General features: G+C 51.3%; 1 protein-coding gene across 5 annotated transcripts; it reads left to right on the top strand.

Annotated features, from left to right (window-relative positions):
• The first annotated feature begins 10,230 nt into the window (after positions 1-10,230).
• CITED1 (Cbp/p300 interacting transactivator with Glu/Asp rich carboxy-terminal domain 1) lies at positions 10,231-15,841 on the top strand. 5 transcript variants are annotated; one of them, XM_034950038.3, is made up of 4 exons: positions 10,504-11,011; positions 12,060-12,180; positions 14,547-14,671; positions 15,237-15,841. In XM_034950038.3, exons 2-4 carry the CDS (start codon positions 12,168-12,170, stop codon positions 15,756-15,758), a joined length of 660 nt encoding a protein of 219 aa, XP_034805929.1. In that variant the 5' UTR covers positions 10,504-11,011; positions 12,060-12,167; the 3' UTR covers positions 15,759-15,841. The 5 variants fall into 5 exon arrangements, with proteins under 5 accessions (XP_008967440.1, XP_034805929.1, XP_034805932.1 ...); XM_063601905.1 differs by lacking the exon at positions 10,504-11,011 and adding an exon at positions 11,570-11,657; XM_008969192.4 differs by lacking the exons at positions 10,504-11,011; positions 12,060-12,180 and adding an exon at positions 10,231-10,463.
• The last annotated feature ends 2,966 nt before the right edge of the window (positions 15,842-18,807 follow it).

Raw genomic sequence — 18,807 nt, 5'->3', positions numbered from 1 at the left:
TCAGCTTACATTTGTGGCCTGAATGAAAAACTGTGTGGGAAGAAGAGCCAGCCCTGATCCCACCCCAGTGGGTCAGAGAGGCCTGACTTCCCACACAGTTATATGTGACAATGAGGAAAACAGGGCCAAAGAGGTGAAGTCAGGCTTGGAACTGGACTCAGATTGAAAAGCTGACTCCATCCCCCAAGCAGCAGGGAAGAGGGGTCAGGGAAGAGTAATTACTTACATGTGTACAGCACTTGAGAGTTTATAGCCATAGACGTTATGTCATTCAACCCTGGCACAGCCTCATGACGTAGGCATTCTTATTTTCCCCTACCTGACACGTAAGGAAACTGAGGCCCAAAGAGCCAAAGTCACTTGCCCAAAGACAAAGCTAGGAAGTGGTAGCCTCAGGACTTGAACCAGGGACAGTTTGATGGTGGAGCCCTGTGCTCTCACTATCAGACTAGGCCACAGCTGGAGCTGAGAGGGAGAGTGGCCAGTTGGGTCTGGCAGCCCTTTTCCCCTCCTTACCTATTCCTGTTGGGTTTCAGCTGTTGGTAGCACGAATTGGCATTTACTAATCCCCTCGGACCATTCAAGGCCAGGACAAGGCAGCCTGAGATACAAACATAGCAGAGCATTATCCATATTCCAGACTCCAAAGGTCACACTTGGGAGAGGCTTGAAAAAAAATGCAAGAGAAGTGCAAAGATAGGCCATGGGAACCTTCCTCCCCTGGAACCCCAGGAGCTCTTCAGAGGCAAGCCTCCCCACCTTGGACCTGCTGAGGGTCTACTCTGCCTCTAGAAGAAGGCAGTTTCCTCCCCATATTCCTGCAGCCAAAATCACCCTTGAGAAGTCTCTTGCGGGGGCCATGCCTTCTTTCCGGTTGGGCGCTGGGCCTGGAGAGTTCCTGGCTGGCTGCAGCTGGGCCCTCGCACCTGTCGGTCCAGCTCCCCTGCTTCACAAACACACGCCCCCGCCGAGCTCAGTGCTGCTTCCAGATGGCTGGTCACTTATGCCTTCACCCCACTTTGGGCCTTTTTCTTTCTCATTTGATTTCTTTTCCTTACCTTGTTTTCTTCCCAGGCATCTGCGTATTCTTTCCCTCCACCCCACCCCATCCCCCCACCCATTGTTATCTTTCTCTTCCTCTCATTGGTTCTCCTTTCTCTCTGCATTGAATACATTTCTTTCTGCTCAGGTCTGTCTTTTTTACCCTGACTCCAGTCCAACCAGGTATCAATAGAGCGCTAACTTTCTATTCTGTAACACTGAGTGACAAGTCGGATAAGGTCATCTCTCCAGTCCTTACCAGCTCGGACATTCAGTTTTGAGGAAAGGTGAGAACCTGAGGGCAGGGAGATGGGGTACACAGTCAGAGAGTGGGGAAAGAAAGATTGAACCTGGAAGAACAGATTCAAATGGTAGCATCCTCACTTGCTGGCTGTCTGACCTCAGCAAGGCCATCTCACCTCTCCAAGCCTCCTCCCTTCATCTGTAAGATGTGATCAGTAGCTGGGCGCGGTGGCTCATGCCTGTCATCCCAGCACTTTGGGAGGCCGAGGTGGGCGGATCACTTGAGGTCAGGAGTTCAAGACCAGTCAGGCTAACATGGTGAAACTCCATCTCTACTAAAAATATAAAAAATTAGCTGGGTATTGGTGGTGCGCACCTGTGATCCCAGCTACTCGGGAGGCGGAGCAGGAGAATTGCTTGAACCCAGGAGGCGGAGTTGCAGTGAGCCGAGATGGTGCCACTGCACTCCAGCCTGGGCGACAGAGCGAGACTCTGTCTCCACAAAAAAAAAAAAAAAAAAAAAGTCATCAGGGAAGACCTGATAGTAACAGTGACAACATTCCAAGGAGTGAGGAAGCTGTGTGAGAATTGACTTTACTCATGGATGGGAAAGGCCTTTATGAACTACAAGGGGCAGGTCCCTACTGGCAACGGGCGTTACTTAGGGGACAGTGAGGCCCAGTGGTCACCAGCAGAGGCTCTGGGGCCAGTCAGCCTGGTTAAGATTCTCGGCCCAAAACATACAAAGTGTATAACCTTGTCAAGCTGCCTAATATCTCTGTGCCTCAATTTCCCTATCAGTAAAATACGGATGAGGTAATAATAGTACTGACCTAACACCTAAGGTTATTGGGGGATTTAATGAGAGAATAAGCACAGAGCACTAGGAACAGAGAGGATCTGTCTCCTAATGAGTGTTCAGTGACCATTCCCACTGATGTTATTATTTAGAGCTAGTAGGAAGAATTCTCCCTTGAGGTGGTATATTCAGGGGTGCCAGGCCACTGCAGGAACCTAAGCAAGCCATGTGGTGACCCAGACTCATCTCTTTGCAAGGCCTCAAAGTCTGTGCAGGTTGTGCCCTGAAATTCAGCTTGTGTTCCTCTTGCAAAGCCGTGGGCCCAGGGGTGAGGGTTGTGCAAAGCCCAGAGGAAGCAGCACCTGGTTCTAATTGCTCCTCCCAGAGGAGGTGCCTTTTGGTAATTAGTACAAGCAGACTGTATGTGCTAGCTGAGGCACTCTCCCTGCATCTAGGCAGGAAAGTTTTACCTTGTATAACCAGGCCTGTGGTCCTCTCTGCTTGCCTGGCGGCAGTCTGCACCTTGACCCCCTGAGATACCCCAGATCCTCAATCCATCTCCAGCACTGATCTTGTCCTCAAGCATGCCAGGCCTTCCTGGTTTCACTTTAGCTTCTAGAGCACAGGCCTTTCCGGGGAACACAGGGGGACAAGTCTCTGTGGCTGTGGGGATCCGTGGAAATCTTTCCAGTCTCCCAGTTTGTGCATGTGAAATGACTCCTAACCATGTTCACTCAGCCATGTTTGTCCAGGCCAGCCTCCCAGCCCCAAAGTTAAGGGCCAAGAGAGGCAATAGGGGCCAGTGGTCCAAGCTGGGAGACTTCTCCATGCCAGTGGAGACTCTTACTAAGGGCAAAGTGGGATCCATGGATGAATGGAAGTGTGAGGCCTCAGCTGAGATGGGATTGGGAGACTAGGAGGGCTGGGCCCCAAGAAAGGGGAGTCCAGGGAAATCCCCATAGCGTGGAGATGAGACTCAGGGCAAAGGGTTGCAAAATCTCTCAGGTCTTAGGCCAAGGGAGCAGTTTCAGCCTGCTGTTGCAGGGAGCAGGGCCAGACTGAAGTGGCCTCACCTTTTTAAGGACAAAGTAAGCTGGGAGACACTGTGCTGACCTGACAATGGCATGTGGCCAAAAAAGGAGAGCAAACAAGACCCCAAAGGCCTGTGTTCTAGAAGCTAAAGTGAAACCAGGGAAGGCCTGGCATGCTTGAGGCCTAGCCAAATGTATTTAGCAACGTGAGATGAGGCCCCTATCACTCCCTGGCATGGGGAAATTTATGGACTGAGATCCTCTCACACTGCCCTTTAGAGATTTGAAGCACGTGTCCATGATTGTGCTGAGCTGGAGGGGCTGGAGAGGGGAGAGGGATGGCTGCAGTGAAAAGCCAGTGTCCCCCAGGCCCCTCGAGGAGAAAGCCCCTCTCTGTGCCATGGAGAGAAGCAGGGGAAAGTTCCCCACAGTTTGGCCGAAAGTCATCCTGCCGATTGCTCTTTTTGACACAACCTCACTTTCTTTCCAGTCCTATATTCCTGGCTGTGTGTGAGCTATTTCCACTTGGATGTTCTGCCAACAGCTTAAACTAAACATGCTTAAAGCAGAGTTTCTCTTCCCCCACAAAGCCTCACACCTTCCCAAGGCCTCCAGCCTCACTGCTGACACCCGAACAGCCCAGGGCCAGGCCTGCTTGCTGCTTCTCTTTGTCCTCTACACCAGCACCTCTCTCCCTCCCTGCCTTTGAACCCTGGGCTTCTCCCTGGGTAAAGTTTTCAGAGTCATCTTTGCTGCTGCCCTCTCCCACCTGCACCTCATCCCTGGAGATTGCTGCCCCAGCCCCTAACTGGACTCCTCCCTCAAGAGTTCTCCCTAGATCTGGGCCACACATCCATTCTGGCCATACGTGTTGACTATTTACTGCAATGAGTGTGGTGAACCATCCATTCTAGAAGAAAGAAAAGCATAGACACCAATAACAGGGGAGCACCGATAACAAGGTAGCCTAGCGGGGGGTGTTTGGCCTCAGGAGTGAGCCGGACCCGGCTGTGAATCCCAGCTCTGCCACTTAACCCTTTGTGTCATCTTAGGCTTGTTTCCCCTCTCTGTGCCTCGATGCCCTTCTTCCTAAAATGGGGATGATAGCGTTGACTGGCTAGGGTTCTTATGAAGTTGAATGCCAGAAGGGGGCACAGAGAAGGGACATACACTGGAATGACATCCCTGAAGGCTGGAGTGGACAGAGCTGTGAAGATGGCCCCTAAGGATTCAAGAGGCCGGGTGGCCTGAGCTGTTTGTATATTTGCGGTTTTCCCATTATGCATAAATAACAGGAAATCAAGTAGGGAATCAATTCAACTAGACCCAATTCTTGGCCCTTTCCAAACTTCCCCCACCCCATGTGTAAACAGGAAACCAGGGCTAGAATCTACGAAGCTGATTGGGGTGCCCAAGGATGCCCTGTGATCGCTCTGCTCTCTTCTCAATTTTCTATTTCTCCAGGCCCATTCCCCTAGTAACTGATCTTGTTTCCCTTCTTCTTCAATTCATCTTCTCTTCTCTTCTTTTCTTCTTCTTCCCTTTTTTTTAAACACAGAAGCAAAAGTGAGTGCCTGTCCAAGCCTGTTGGCCTGGGTCAGAGGAATGCGGCCACTCCCTCCACGCAGAGCGGCCAGGCCCAGGCGCTCACTCAGGCTGGCAGGGGCAGGCGCAGAGCCGCCCAGGCGCTCACTCAGGCTGGCAGGGGCAGGCGCAGAGCCGGGAAGGATCCAGCACCTTGCTCCGAGGGGCTGGAAAGCACTACAGACGTTAGCTCATCACTCCCTGGCAGAGGCTGACCCATCTGCTATTCTCACTAGCATCTTCCAGATGGGTAAATGGAGGCACAGGCATATTCACAGTGGTTGCAAACTCACAGGATCCTAAGGGGGCTTCTGGGCAGAGTCTCCACATGGAGCAAGAGGAAAAGGGCCACCAGGACTTCCCCTAAAACCGTGGTCCTGGCTGAAGTATCTAAAGGGGACAGTGGGAAATAACGGGGGTCGGGGGGGCAGTTAGGACCCACCATCTCCCGGGAACCCACACGTGACAGGGGCCCCAAAGAGTTGCAGCTTCACTCGGTGGCCCATCAGGAAAGACTAGCCACTCTTACTGAGAAGAATTTGCAGCACACAATACCTCTGGAGTAAGAGGCAACTGAGATGAAGTTTGCACCGCCAGACACCAGAGGGTTAACTAGGATGCAGTTGGGTTGATTATTATGTTTTCCTCCTAGTGCTTTTCTGTTACCTGCAAATTCTGTGCAGTGAACAATTACATTTATGGTCAGACAAAGTGTTAATTATTTTTAATTATTTTAAAGAGCAGCAGCAACTGGGATATGTAGAAGAGCCCTGGGCTCTTGGAATTGGAACTGGAGTATGGAGACCCAGTCTCGCCTCCCAGTTGTGTTACAGGTCCAGTGACTTCACCTCTTTGAATCTCAATTTTCTATAAAATGGAGATAACTGACCCCACAGGGGTAGCATAAGATTAAAAGAGATAATGTATATGAAAAATAGTTGTAAAAAATTTATTATGGAAATTAAAAAACATATACATGAGTAAAGAACACATTATAGGCCAGCGCGGTGGCTCACACTTGTAATCGCAGCACTTTGGGCAGCCGAGGCAGACTGATCACTGGAGCTCAGGAGTTCAAGAACTGCGCAACAGTTCTCTACCAAAAAAAATACAAAAAATGCAAAAACACAAACAATTAGCTGGGCATGGTGGCACGCGCATGTAGTCCCAGCTAATCTGGAGGCTAAGGTGGGAGAATTGTTTGAGCCCAGGAGGTGGAGGTGGCAGTGAGCCAAGATCGCGCCTCTACACTCCAGCCTGGGTGCCAGAGTGAGACCCTGTCTCAAAACAAACAAACAAATAAACAAAAACACATTATAATGAAGCCATCTTCAACAGTTATCATCTTATTTAATCTATATCCCCTGTCCACTTTCTCCCCACCCTCAACTGGAATATTTTAAAGCAAATCCCAGACATGCTCTTTTTTCCATAAAAACTTCATTACCGAAGTACTTTACACTTTTTTAAAAAATTAATACATGATGACTGTAGAAAATTTGGCATATGAAGAAATCATGTATGAAAGAGAAAACAAAAATCACTAATAAACTCACCACCCAGAGACTACTACATTTTGGAGTAGTTTATTATTTTTTTCTATATACATATTCGTTTTTAACAAAAGTGGGATCATATTGTATATGTTATTTTTAGGTACATTTTATTTTAATTGTAAAAATAATAAAAGCAGATTACAGAAAATAGAGAGGAAATGAACCATAATTCCTTACCACCTAATATAAAACTCTTAATATTTTAGTATTCTTCCTTCTCATTTTTTTCAATTTACATTCATACTCTTAACCCAAGTGGGATCCCTCTGATTATGTACTTTTCAAATTATGAATCTGTTTTAATTGTAAGAAAGTAATATAATCATATTGCAGAAAAATAAAGAAAAGCAAAATAAAAATATTATCCATAATCCCACTACTCAATTATAATCACTGTTAACAATTTTTGGTGTTAACAGTGATTATAATTGAGTAGTGAGATTATGGATATTTTTTCTATGCACATATATTTTTTAAAAAGTGGGAACATAATATTTATGGAGTTTATTAACTATAAACTCATATTTACTTATAAGAATAATATTGCATAATATGGGGAAAAGAGAAGAAAATCACTCATAATCCTACCACTCTACTGGCACTGTTATCGTTTTGGTATTTTCCAGACTGTCGCTTTCTGTACATATTCATACATGATTGGAAACATAGTGAGTATTTAATTTTGTTCCCTTTGTGCCCTTTGCAGCTTGGCATCATATTTATGCAACTTTGTACCCAGCATTTTTTATTTCATATTTTGTTATGAATATTTTCCTATGAATAAGAGTTTTCAAAATCAGGATTGTGTGTGTGTGTGTGTGTGTGTGTGTGTCAAGGTACCAAAGGACACACCCTTACCATAGACATTTAGGTTCCTTTTCATTTTTCACTATTATCAACAATTCTGCTGTAAATATTCTTGAATAAAAACTTGTGCTTTTAAAGTTTTTTCTACACACGTATTGAGTATATGTTTCTGGAGACCACTCTGTAAGTTTATAGGCTGACCTGTAAAAAGTGGTCACCTTTTTTTGGTCCCAAATTTACTCCTGTCATATGGCTCAGGCAGTCCTTGGTTCTGGAGGGTGGGATTTTAAGAAGAAATCTGCATTTTTCTCTCTCTCTCTCCTCCCTGAGTTTATAGACCTCCTTCATCCCCTCTCAGTCTGGTTTTAAAATTAATCATTCAGCAAGTATTACTGAATCTGAAGTGTGTGAGCTGAGGCAGGGACGGGAGGCAAAAGGAAAATAATCAGAAGGTCCAGTACGATAACAGCATTTATTGGCCATTTACTACACTGCGGGCACCAATCAGGCTAAGCAACCCCCACAGATTAGGTACCATTGTTATCCCCATTTAACAGATGGGAAGATTGAAGACCAAAGCATGAAGCCATTGGCCTAAGACTTCACCGCTAACAAATGGCAAAGTAGGAATTTAAACCCAGGCCTACTGACCCCTGAACCTGCACTCTAGACAGCCTCCTTACCCTCCTAGGCAGCGGGGATTAGGGCTGAGGGTAAAAACTTTGCAGCCAGCCTGACCCAGATTCAAACACTCAGCCACGTGGCTATGTGAACTTGGGCAATTCCCCGAGGCTCTGTTTCACCTTTGGTAAACCCTACCTCAAAGGGCTGTCCTGGGAATTAAATGAGATGATGGATGGGGAACATGCCAGGCCCAGCGCTGGCGCACAGAGGTTCTCGGTAGGTGACCATCCCTGTCCTCTCCTTGCTTCGCAAGCTCGCGGTCTAGTTGCCAAGTTGGAGATAAGAGTTCAGCGGAGAGCTCTGAGCTCTGCTGGAGCCAACGGGGAAGTCAGTGATCAGAGCATTTTTGCCGAGAAATGCAAATGTCTCCTTTGCTCCCTCTCAGCCTCTGCAACTAACCTCCTCTCCCATGTCCCCAAAAAGGAAAGGGGTGGCTTTTGTGCTTCAAAGCTGAGTGCTTGAAGCCCCTCTCGTTCCTGCTCCCCAGGAGGTAAGCAGTGGAGATGACAGGAAGTCACCAGGGGGGAGACCCTTTCTGGCATGTGGGCACAGAGAAATGTGGTGGAGGGCGCTCCTTTTTCTGCCCTTCAATGGTCCGGATGGGGGAGGGGGCTGGCTGTTGAGCAACTGCTCCGGAGACACTCCAGAAGCCGAGATGAACATATGCCTCTTTCTAACAATTGGCCTGGGAGCCATCCAATAGATGGAGGGCGGATCCACACCTCCCGGATCCGGAGCCTGCAGCGGAGAAGCTGCCGCTGTTGCCAGACCTGCTCCCGAGCCAAGCCGGGGCTGACGGGGAGGGTGGGTCAGGGGTTCAAATTAGTAACATGCAATTCGAAAGCCTAGAGTCGCTCATTCTCCACCACTTAGTTTTCGCAGAAACATTTTTTTTCATCCCAGGCAAACACCAAGAGAACTTGAGGGTGTATTTCACACGCGGTTTGCAGTAAGGCTTTAGGGTGCCGACAGATCCCGCCTTTTATCAGAGGGAGACTAGGCAGGGCCCACAATCTGGCAAGCAAAGTGAGAAAGTGCAGCGAAGATGTGTGGGGTGTGGATGCTACCGGGGTTTGTGTTGGGACAGGGTAGGTGAAAAGACTGGAGCTGTGCAAGGCAGCCTTGAGGGCTGGAGAATGGGTTTACCTGGCGACCAAGGCACTCGCCCAAGCTTCCTCCAGATGCCGAGGAAGGGCCTTGATCCGTCTCTCCATTTGCTTCCCATCTTTGTGTCAGTAAGCCGGTCAGTCCGTCAACAAACAGAACTTTGTTAGAAGAGCAAATGCAGGGCACTTGGGGCTACTAAAAAAAGAAAAAGAAAAGAAAAAGAGAACTTCAGGTCTTCAAATCCAATTAAGAAGACAGAACACATACATAGTGAAAATGACTTCGTGACATTCCCTCCCCCCTTTTTTAACATCAGGACCTTTTCTTAAAGAGTATGTTTTATAAACAGTGTAAACTGAGTAGCTGTTGCTGAAAGGCAGCAAAAAAAGAGCGGCGGGGCCGGGGCGGGGGGTGGGGGTGACAGAGGGGTAATCCCGATGGCCTCCCTGTAAGTGGTAAGGTGGGAATTTCTTGGCCACAAAGAATCCGAATTGAGGTGAAGGAGAAGACCCAGACCTCTTTCCAGTAAGGATTTGTAAGACAACATCTCTACCTAAGAAAGACGAACTCCAAATGCAAAACGTTATTCTTGCTAGACGGGAATGATTATGTAGTTACAATAAAACAACCTGACATCGTGGGAAGGCAGGAGGAATCTCCGCGAACCCTGGGGCAAGCTCTTCGTACCCCGTTGCCTACTGTTGGCTTTTCGGCGAGCCTAGTGAGCTGTACCTGGCCCCACGGTCCGGGAGAGTAGCATTTCTCCGGGTCGCATCCTGCCAGCCTCCTGCCCTGGATGACCACAGAACAGAAACCCTCGAACCCAACCCCAGCTCAGAACTTCTAGAAGAGCCACCGCTGCCATATAGGCCCTCCATGCGACTCTGCCCAGAATCTGGCGACTTTAAGAGGAAAGGGAGCCCCCAGCCTCAGCTCTTCAACGAATGAAATAGTACAGCCCCCCAAAAGGCAGACAGGCTCCAAGACAGCCCTGCAGAAAACTAATGACCATTCCCCCGTCTCGTGTGCGCCCCTCTCTTCCAGGTCACTCCTTGAGCCCACAGCTCTCTCCCAAAACCCCTGAAGCCCGTTTTGGCCCCCGACTAGATTTAGGTCAGAAAACAGACACTAACGGCTCTCCTTTGCCTCAGTGAAATTACTAAGTGGAATTTATTGGGCAAGCCCACGCAGGGCGGTGGGGAGAGCCGGTGTCCCGGGCCCTGGCCCCCGACAGCTTTAGAAGCCGGGCACTGGCCAGGGCTCCGGGCGAGGGCTGCCCATAGCCCGGACTCGCCAGCCCCACCCCGGGAGCCTTGGCCGGTCCACAGGGCTGCCGGACTCGCGTGGCCGCGTGGACTCCGTTCCCCAGCCGGCCCTTTGCTTTCACACGATCCGCGGTGACTGCACCAGCTCGAGCGCCTTTAAAGGGCCACAGACGCCAGCCGCTGCTATAAAAATGTGCCCGGCGGCACAGCTGCAGAAGGGGCACCGCTGAGCTGCCGAGAGGAAGCTCGCTCTGCCCGGCTGCCCTCTTGTAGTCCGCCGGCGAGGGGCAGTTCTCGGTGAGGAGGAAGAGAGCAGCGGACGGCACAGCACCCGCGCGGGCCCTCCGTGAGTATCCAGTTCAGATTTTGCCACCAACTCGCCCACGAGCCAGGACATGTGCTAATAATGCCCTAAGCCGGTTATAAAGACGTGGAAATTGAGGGGAGAAAAAAAAAGGGAAAAAAAGGGTCTGTCCTTCCTGGGATTCCTAGCCGAGGCCAGTCTGCTGCCGTGTGCGTGTGCGTCAGGGCTCTCCGGGCGGCAATGGGGGCTTGAGAGCCGGGTCCCCAGCGCCGGGAAGGGAGCGCGGTGGCCGCCACCGCCACCGCCCCGGAGTCCGGCGCCGAAGCTGCGGGCGGGCGGGAGGGCACCAGCTGGGTCAGGGGCTGCTTGGCGCGGCACTGTGCGGTGCAGCGGCGGCGCGGCGTGGTGCGGGCTTTTCCCAGGCGCCCCGGGGTCGGGTGGCCAACGGCGCGGCCGCGGGCGCTGAGCGCGACCGGTTCGCGGTAGCGGTGGCGGCGGCGTGCGTGCCAGGGGCTGGGGGCTCCGCCGCCTCTCTTGCGGCTCACCGAGCTCCGCGCTTCCCTCTCTCCAGGGCAGGCGGCTTCTCAGAGGTAAGCCGGGCCGCCGGGCTGGGCGCCGGGCTGGGCGGCGGGGCCGAGGACTCCCGTGGAGCGGGTAGGGGAGTGGGCGGCCGCCAGGCGGGCCGGAGGGTTCTGGGGAGACTTGCTTTCTGTTGGAAAGCGCTCTGCTGGGGGCGAGGGGCCGCCCGCCCGCCCGCCAGCGCTCGGGTTCGCTCGCCAGCGCGCCCCCCTGCCGGCCAGCGGGGCCGGGTGCCCGCTTCTCCCGGGGAGACGGCAGCACCTTTTCTCCCTGCGCCCGCGCTTTCTCCAGCTTGGCTTCCACCGACTTTGCTAATCTCCCGGACCGCATCTGGACGCTCTGGCTCCGGAGCTGCACAAAGCTCAGATTTACTTCGGGGAATTGAGGCAAGAGGGGGCTTTTCGGGCCGAGTTCAGCGGAATTGCGGGATGGAAGTTAGCGAATTTGGGCAACTTGCCTCTACTGCCCAGTCGACCTCAGCCCTCCCCTCCCCCGACACACGCCCACACACACACACCCACGCGCACACCCCTCTCCCTATAAACGCGGGCTGGCGAGCCGCGCGCCGAGTCCCTGCTTCGCAGAGCACCGGACTTGGAGTCAGAGAGACCTGGCTGCGAATCCCGGCTCCGCCACTTTCTAGCGCTGTGACCTTGGGCAAGTTACCGCACCTCTCCGAGCCTCTCTCACTCTTCTCCTAGCGAGGTTTTAGCACTGACCGCAGGCGGCTTGGCTAGGGGGTAGGCTCAGCCTGCTGCCGCGTCGGATGCTCAGCGGGCGCTCAGTAAGTGTTGATCAGGCGCGGGAGTGGCAGCAGCCGGCGCCGGAGTGCGGACTCGCCGCGGAGGCCGACACCCCGTGCCCCTTCCTGCCTGTCCATCCTGTCTCTAAGATCAGTTCCTGATACAGCACTTGCGGGAACGGACGCTCAGGGCCTCGGTGGCCTGGGTGCACGCGCCCGCCGTGCAAGGGATGCTCCCGGCCGCCCCCGGTTCCGCGGCTCCATCTGGGATGCGGCGAGGAGGGCAGCCGAGCTGTCCGCAAACAACGGGCCTTTAGTTTTCAGGTGGCGAAACTGACTGGTCTGGTTAGAGCGCGTCCAAGCCAAGCCGCAGTGCTGTTTGGATTTTTAAATTTCTCCTTCTGAGTGAGAAAATAGCAATCGAGATGGAACCATCCGGTTGGTGCCATTTTAACTTTTGGTCCCCCAACAGGTTAAAGATGAGGCCCCCACCTGCCTCTCCCTTCTCTTTTCCCTCTCCCCTTCCCACCCCTGTCTAGGCGGGAGGGGGCTGCTCGCCCAAGGGAAGGCCTGAAGCGAAGAGCGGGCAGCGGGACTGGGAACTGGTGGCCGGGGGGCCGCCAGGCATCAGCCGGCGAGGAGGCACTTGTTGCTCTAGGTTTCCCAGCCGCCTGTCGCAGCCGTTTCGCAGTGGTCAGCTCGCGGCTTGGAGAGCGGGCTGGGACGTTTCCGCATTGCCAAGTTTTGCCCACGAACGGGCTAGAGGGTGGTGGAGGAGGGCAGAAAGCCGGGGAAGCAGAGCCAGGGATGCCGATGGAAATACGATTGCTTCTTCAGACGCATTCAACAACACTTACTGAGCGCCTATTGAGCGCAGACCCAGGCTGGGGTCAGGGTGGGTGGTGGGTCAGTAATGGAAGGCAGAAGATCTGAATGGACATAGGGCCTCTTCTGGGGGAGCTCCCAGATTGAAGAGGGAGGCGCGGTAAAATGGTCTTCCCCCACGAACTGGTATCAGAATAGAGAGAGTTTTTTTGCTCGTTCTCTCTTTTGATTTTTCTAATGTTTCTCTTTTGGTTTTGCTGTTGTTGCTGCTGCTCCTGTTGTTTTTTCTTCGTTTTGTACATTCGGGTACCAAGCGGCAAAAAGGAGAGGGAAGGCTGGATAGGAACAGGAAAAGGTGGACAGGGCCCCCAGACATTTTTCTTAGGACAGGAAAATTGTCTGATACTGATTGTGCTAGGGCTCTTGAAGACGACATGTGTTAGACTTCTTGTCTGGTGATCACTTGCTTTTGAAATATTTTTCTACGGTTGCCTCAGAGAAGGAGCAGGGCTTCAATCAAGCAATGATGCGGGACCCAACAGCTGATATTTTTTCCTCATGTTTTTAAAAAAATGTTTACCCCTTTCTCTATTTTTTCCCTCCCCTACCCCCATCCACCCAAGTAAGCAATGCAAAGATGATACAGAGAGGTAGTAAGTGGCCACTTTCTAGAAGTGTCTGAGCAGATTCTTAATGACCGCTGCGGAGTGGAGAGTGTCATGGAGAATTCTAGCCTCCTTGGAAAGATTAGAGACTCTTTTTAAGGTCCTCAAGATTCTTTGGACCAAGAGGTATTTATAAATATGAAATTCTACATCTCTAATTGATCATGAAAGCTAGAATATATGGGGCTTTTTTTTTTAAAGAGATAGGGTCCCGCTATGTTGCCCAGCCTGGTATCAAACTCCAGGGCTCAGGTGATCCTCCCACCTCAGCTTCCTGAGTAGCTGAGACTACAGGAGGGTGCTACTGTGCCTAGCTATGGGACATTTTTTTCTTCTTTGTAAACAGGCCTCCAGGAAAATAAGTTGAGATTTTCAGAGGTTTGTTTATTTTCTGGTTTGGAGGTATTCTTTTGCCTTCATTCCCTTATCCTTTGGCACTTGAGCCAGGGAATCACTTCTTTGGAAGCCTTTTGAATCCAGCTAGGTATGATGACTTAGCCAGTGGTCAGGTGAGGCATGTGGCCATAGGGGTGCTAGATTCTGCTCCCAGAACCGCTGCTACCTGACTAAAAAGGCATTGAATCTCTGTGCCTCACTTGTCACTATAGATGGGAATGGCTGGACTCAGGTTTCTGGGGTAGGCATCCTAGGAAAGCCCAATGCTGGGGCTGTCTTGGAGGGGGCTTGAGACATGGAGGAAAGTGACACATTCCTAGCTTCTCTGGCTCCAGCTGCCTCAGAACCCCCAGACCACCCTAATCAGCCTGGCTTCTCACAGGCATGCCCAAGGTCATGCTTTGGAGCTCCATGACATTTGCGCTAGAGACTTGTTATTTCCCTGTGCTGCAGCCTCTAGCTTTCTAGGTCTTCCTTGCCCTGACTTCTTCTCACATTCTCCCAGTCCCAGTGGAGGCCCCAACTCTCCAGCCTGGATGCTAGTAGCCCATTGAGACAATATGTTGCTTACTCAGGGACATTCCTGTCCTCTGAACCAGGAACAGTGCCACCCTCACCCCCACACATACACCTTGGGACTGTGAAGTCACTTGCATGAGGAAGCAGTATGTCCCATCTTGGTGATATGGGTAGGTGGCTGCCTGGGCAGTACCTGGCCAAATCAAGCACCTTTCCTGCCTCAGGCAAAAGTTCCAGCTTGATCTCCTCCCTGTGCTCGGGTGATCTCTGGTCTTGATTCTAACTCAGTCACCATCCTTGCCTCATAGCTGCGTGGCATTGCCCTGCTTCGGGCTTTGCTAGTGCTTTGTTGGTCAGTGAAGCCTTTTGCCCTTACCACTGCTTCTTCCTCACTTGCAGCACAACAGCTCCAGCTGGCAGCATCACTTCCCGCCAATTTATCCAACTTCTGCCAAGGCTCTGAAATGCCAACAACGTCGAGGCCTGCACTTGATGTCAAGGGTGGCACCTCACCTGCGAAGGAGGTAATTTTTGCCATTTTACAGATGAGGCAGGGAAAGACAAATTTTCCGGGGTCATGGGCCAGGCCCTCCTAGGTGCATTACCCAGTGTCCTTGAGCAGAGAGGAGACAACAGGACTATCTCTGGGGAGAATGAGAACAGCTTCTGCCTAAATTGTGGTCAGATTGAACCCACTAGGGGTGTTGAAAGATGGCAGGGAAGGGAGCAGAGAAATTGAGTAGGAGCAAAACCACTCTGTTGAAGAGACTAAAGTGAGGCTGAGAAGAGGGACAGGAGGTGCCCTTTTTAGGATGGTGAGGTGGAGGCTATGGGGAAGGAGCTGAAAGCAGTGAACCCACTTAGGATGGCAGGTGCTCCAGCACTGTAACTGGGCTCTGGCCTCAGTGCTCAGAGCCATGGCAGCAAAAGGATGCTTGAGGTGGGAGCCTAATTTTCAAGGGGGTCGTCTTGCTACCTCTCCACCTCTAGTCCCAAATGAAGTGCAGGTAGGAACCTTCTAAATCTGCTGAATGGTGAAGGACAAGCCAGGAGCAGGGTTACTATGGTGTGCTTTTCTCTGTCTTCTAGGATGCCAACCAAGAGATGAGCTCCGTGGCCTACTCCAACCTTGCGGTGAAAGATCGCAAAGCAGTGGCCATTCTGCACTACCCTGGGGTAGCCTCAAATGGAACCAAGGCCAGTGGGGCTCCCACTAGTTCCTCGGGATCTCCAATAGGTTCTCCTACCACCACCCCTCCCACTAAACCCCCATCCTTCAACCTGCACCCCGCCCCTCACTTGCTGGCTAGTATGCAGCTGCAGAAACTTAATAGCCAGTATCAGGGGATGGCTGCTGCCACTCCAGGCCAACCCGGGGAGGCAGGGCCCCTGCAAAACTGGGACTTTGGGGCCCAGGCGGGAGGGGCAGAATCACTCTCTCCTTCTGCTGGTGCCCAGAGCCCTGCTATCATCGATTCGGACCCAGTGGATGAGGAAGTGCTGATGTCGCTGGTGGTGGAACTGGGGTTGGACCGAGCCAATGAGCTTCCGGAGCTGTGGCTGGGGCAGAATGAGTTTGACTTCACTGCGGACTTTCCATCTAGCTGCTAATGCCAAGTGTCCCTAAAGATGGAGGAATAAAGCCACCAATTCTGTTGTAAATAAAAATAAAGTTACTTACAAAGAGACGGGCCAACTAGAGGTGTTCTTCATTGAGATCTAATGATGTGTAGTATGGTCTGATGTCCCTTTAGCAATTCTGAGGCCCATGGCGGGGTTGTGAGTGGCTAGCTGGGAAGGAGCTGGATGGGATGGAAGGAGAAGGGAGGGTGAAGGGGGCTGTTCACTGAATTCCTGCTGCCAGCACCACTGTGGCTATCTCCTCAGGAGTACCTGGTCTCATTGCCCTAAGACTCCAGGAACACCATGGCATACAGGGGCTGGTTGGGGGCTTTCTTGGAAGAGAGACTGATCAGACCTTTGTGCAGCCTCCTTGCTACATGCACATCCAAGTCTAAAGGCACATCCCTGGCCACGTGGCACACACTTCACCAACTGTAAAAGCCACCCCCACCCACTCTCTAGCCCCAATCCAACTGACCCATTAAGGCCTTTCCTTTGCCCTCTTGCCCATGTGCAATAGATAGATAGGGCTGAAGAAGGATCCTGTGACCTGGGAGCTCAGATTTCTCTGGAAAATTGCAAAAGCAACAGACTCCCATCATTAAACTGGGGTTTGAGGTGCCTTCTCCAGGTTCCTCACATAGCTGCTCAGTCCTCCCAGCCTGGGACACTCTGAGCTGGTCTTGAGTGTCCCTAACTCCTACCTTCCTGGCCCACCCTGTTTGAGCTGGCCTCTCCATCTTAGAGATACAGATCAGAACTAGGCTTGACAAGTTCAACATTTGGCGATCTATCCCTTGCCTTTCAATTAACTGCTGAGGAAGCAGTGGCTTCAGAAGCATGCCAAGTGGCAAGGCAGTGGCACTGCACTGGATCCTGGCCTTGTGATACACTGATAAAGCCTTGTCCTCATGTTGATACAACCCAATGTCCTGGACACTCTGTCCATGTTTCGGACTCCCAGACAGCCTTCTTCCTTGAATGCTGAAAACGACTCTAATCAGCCTCTCAGGACTAGCATCAGGCCTGCCCCCTAGCAAGCACTTTCAAAAGAGTGTGCTAGCAGGGGCGTTGATTGGATTCAGCACTCCCTGAGCACCTGCTCTGGGCCAGGCACTTTGCTAGACATTGGGAGCATGAATTAGATGAAGTTTACCTTTGAGGGAGTTCCTCATCTCAGAAGGAGAAAGACAGGCACAAACAAATTATAATAAAACAGCATTTCCTAGAACAGAGGGGGAAGGTGCTATTCAATCCCAGAAAAGGAAACAGCTCCATCTGCCTGGGAAGTCTGGGGAAGGCTCCTTGTATTGAACTGCTTTATTTGTTTTCATATTTCACAAGCAATAAATCCATTATCCAATCTCCTTGTAAAAAGTAGAAGCTTTGCAGATAAGGCTAAAGTACCCTTTGACCAAATCTCCCCCTCAATCCTGATCGCCTCCGGTTCTCCACGGAGGTAGCAACTGTTTATCTGTTTGTGGTGCATCCTTGCTGGCCTTGCTCTCTGTCCTTACATAAAGGTAGATCCACCCGAAGAAAGTTTTGGCTTTCGAAATAAGACTTGAATCAGCCAAGGGAAGAATGAGTGAGGGGAACAGCTGTTAAACAGGCACAGGTGCATGAGAGGGGTGACAGTGGCTGAAAACCAGGAGTTCAGCATGCAGGCTATGTCACAGGGCTGGGAGAGGGGACGGGAGGAGATGAGGTTGGAGAAGTTCACAAAAGGCAGAGTCCATAGGGCCTTCTGGAAACAAGCCTTCGCCTTAGTGCCACCAGTCCTGTGGCTCTGGAAGAATCTCTGGAGGTTTGTAGGGAAGCAAATAATTAACCAACTTTTAACATCTTGTTTTTAAGATGATTTCAATAAAGGTAGATGGTTAGATTCATCTAACGCTGGGAACAGGGAGACATGGGGTTTTGAGGGGGCTGATGAGGCAAGGGTAGGAAAACGGAAAAGGAAGAAACGAAGGCTGGAAGAAGGTGGGGAGAGCAGAGCAGGCTTGAGGGCCTTGGGTCTCTGAGGAGAACACAGGAACTGGATTGGGGGAGCTAGGAAGGGAGAGGAAGGAGGGACCTGACTTCCCAGGTCATAGGATCCTTCTTCGGCCCTATCTATCTATTGCACATGGGCAAGATTGGGGGAGCTAGGAAGGGAGGTGAAGGAGGGTCTCAGAATCTGCACAGCTCCTAGCAACACAAGGGCAGTGTGGACACAGGCATGGCAGCTAAAGCAGAATGACAGGATGTGGATGCAGCCAAACTCTGAAAGGCTAGAGGATCCCAGGGTCCCTCCCCTGCTGGGGCCTTCAAAAAACGCACTTCTGGCCAAACTAAACAGGTCAGCAGGCTGCATTCAACGCCTGATCCCCAGCTTGCCACCCCTAATCTCTATGAGTATAAGCTCTGGGACCCCCAGGATGGCAGTAGCCCTTGGGGTGGAGAGAAGCTTGAGCCAGGGGCCAGTGCCTTCAGGAGGGGGATGGGCTGCTTTGGAATCATGGGAGTGACAGGAGTGTGGCTGGGAGGCAGGTGATGGTGGGGAATGGCCTGAGCATCTCTAGTATATTAACCAGAGTCTACAGAGAAACAGAACAAATAGGATAGAGATATACAGATATACATATGTTGGCTCACAAGATTATAGAGGCTGAGAAGTCCCACAGTCTTCTGTCTGCAAGCTGGAGAACCAGGCAAGCCAGTGGTGTAATTCATCGGAGTCTGAAGGCCTGAAAAGGTGGAGGATAGTAATGGTGTAAGCCTTGGTCTGAGTCTGAAGCTTGAGAAACAGGAGCACAGAGGTCCAACGACAGGAGAAAATGATGTCCCAGCTTAGACAGAAACAAATTCACCCTTATTCTGTCTTTTTGTTCTACTTGGGCCCTCAACAGATCAGATGATGCCTACCCACATTGCTGAGGGTGATCTTCTGTCCTCAGTCTACCCATTCACATGCTCATCTCTTCTAGAAACACCCTCTCAGACACACACAGAAATGTTTGATCAGCAATCAATGTCCTTAGCCCAGTCAAATTGA

The sequence above is a fragment of the Pan paniscus genome, chromosome X, assembly GCF_029289425.2.
Source record: "Pan paniscus chromosome X, NHGRI_mPanPan1-v2.0_pri, whole genome shotgun sequence".
Taxonomy (NCBI): Eukaryota; Metazoa; Chordata; class Mammalia; order Primates; family Hominidae; genus Pan; species Pan paniscus.
This window is presented reverse-complemented; position numbering and strand designations above follow the sequence as displayed.

What these genes read in the sequence shown, in the direction of transcription:
- CITED1 (XM_034950038.3), top strand. An exon ending in GCACCTCACCTGCGAAGGAG is followed by an intron (nt 14,672 to 15,236) that starts GTAATTTTTGCC and finishes TCTGTCTTCTAG; the next exon opens with GATGCCAACCAAGAGATGAG.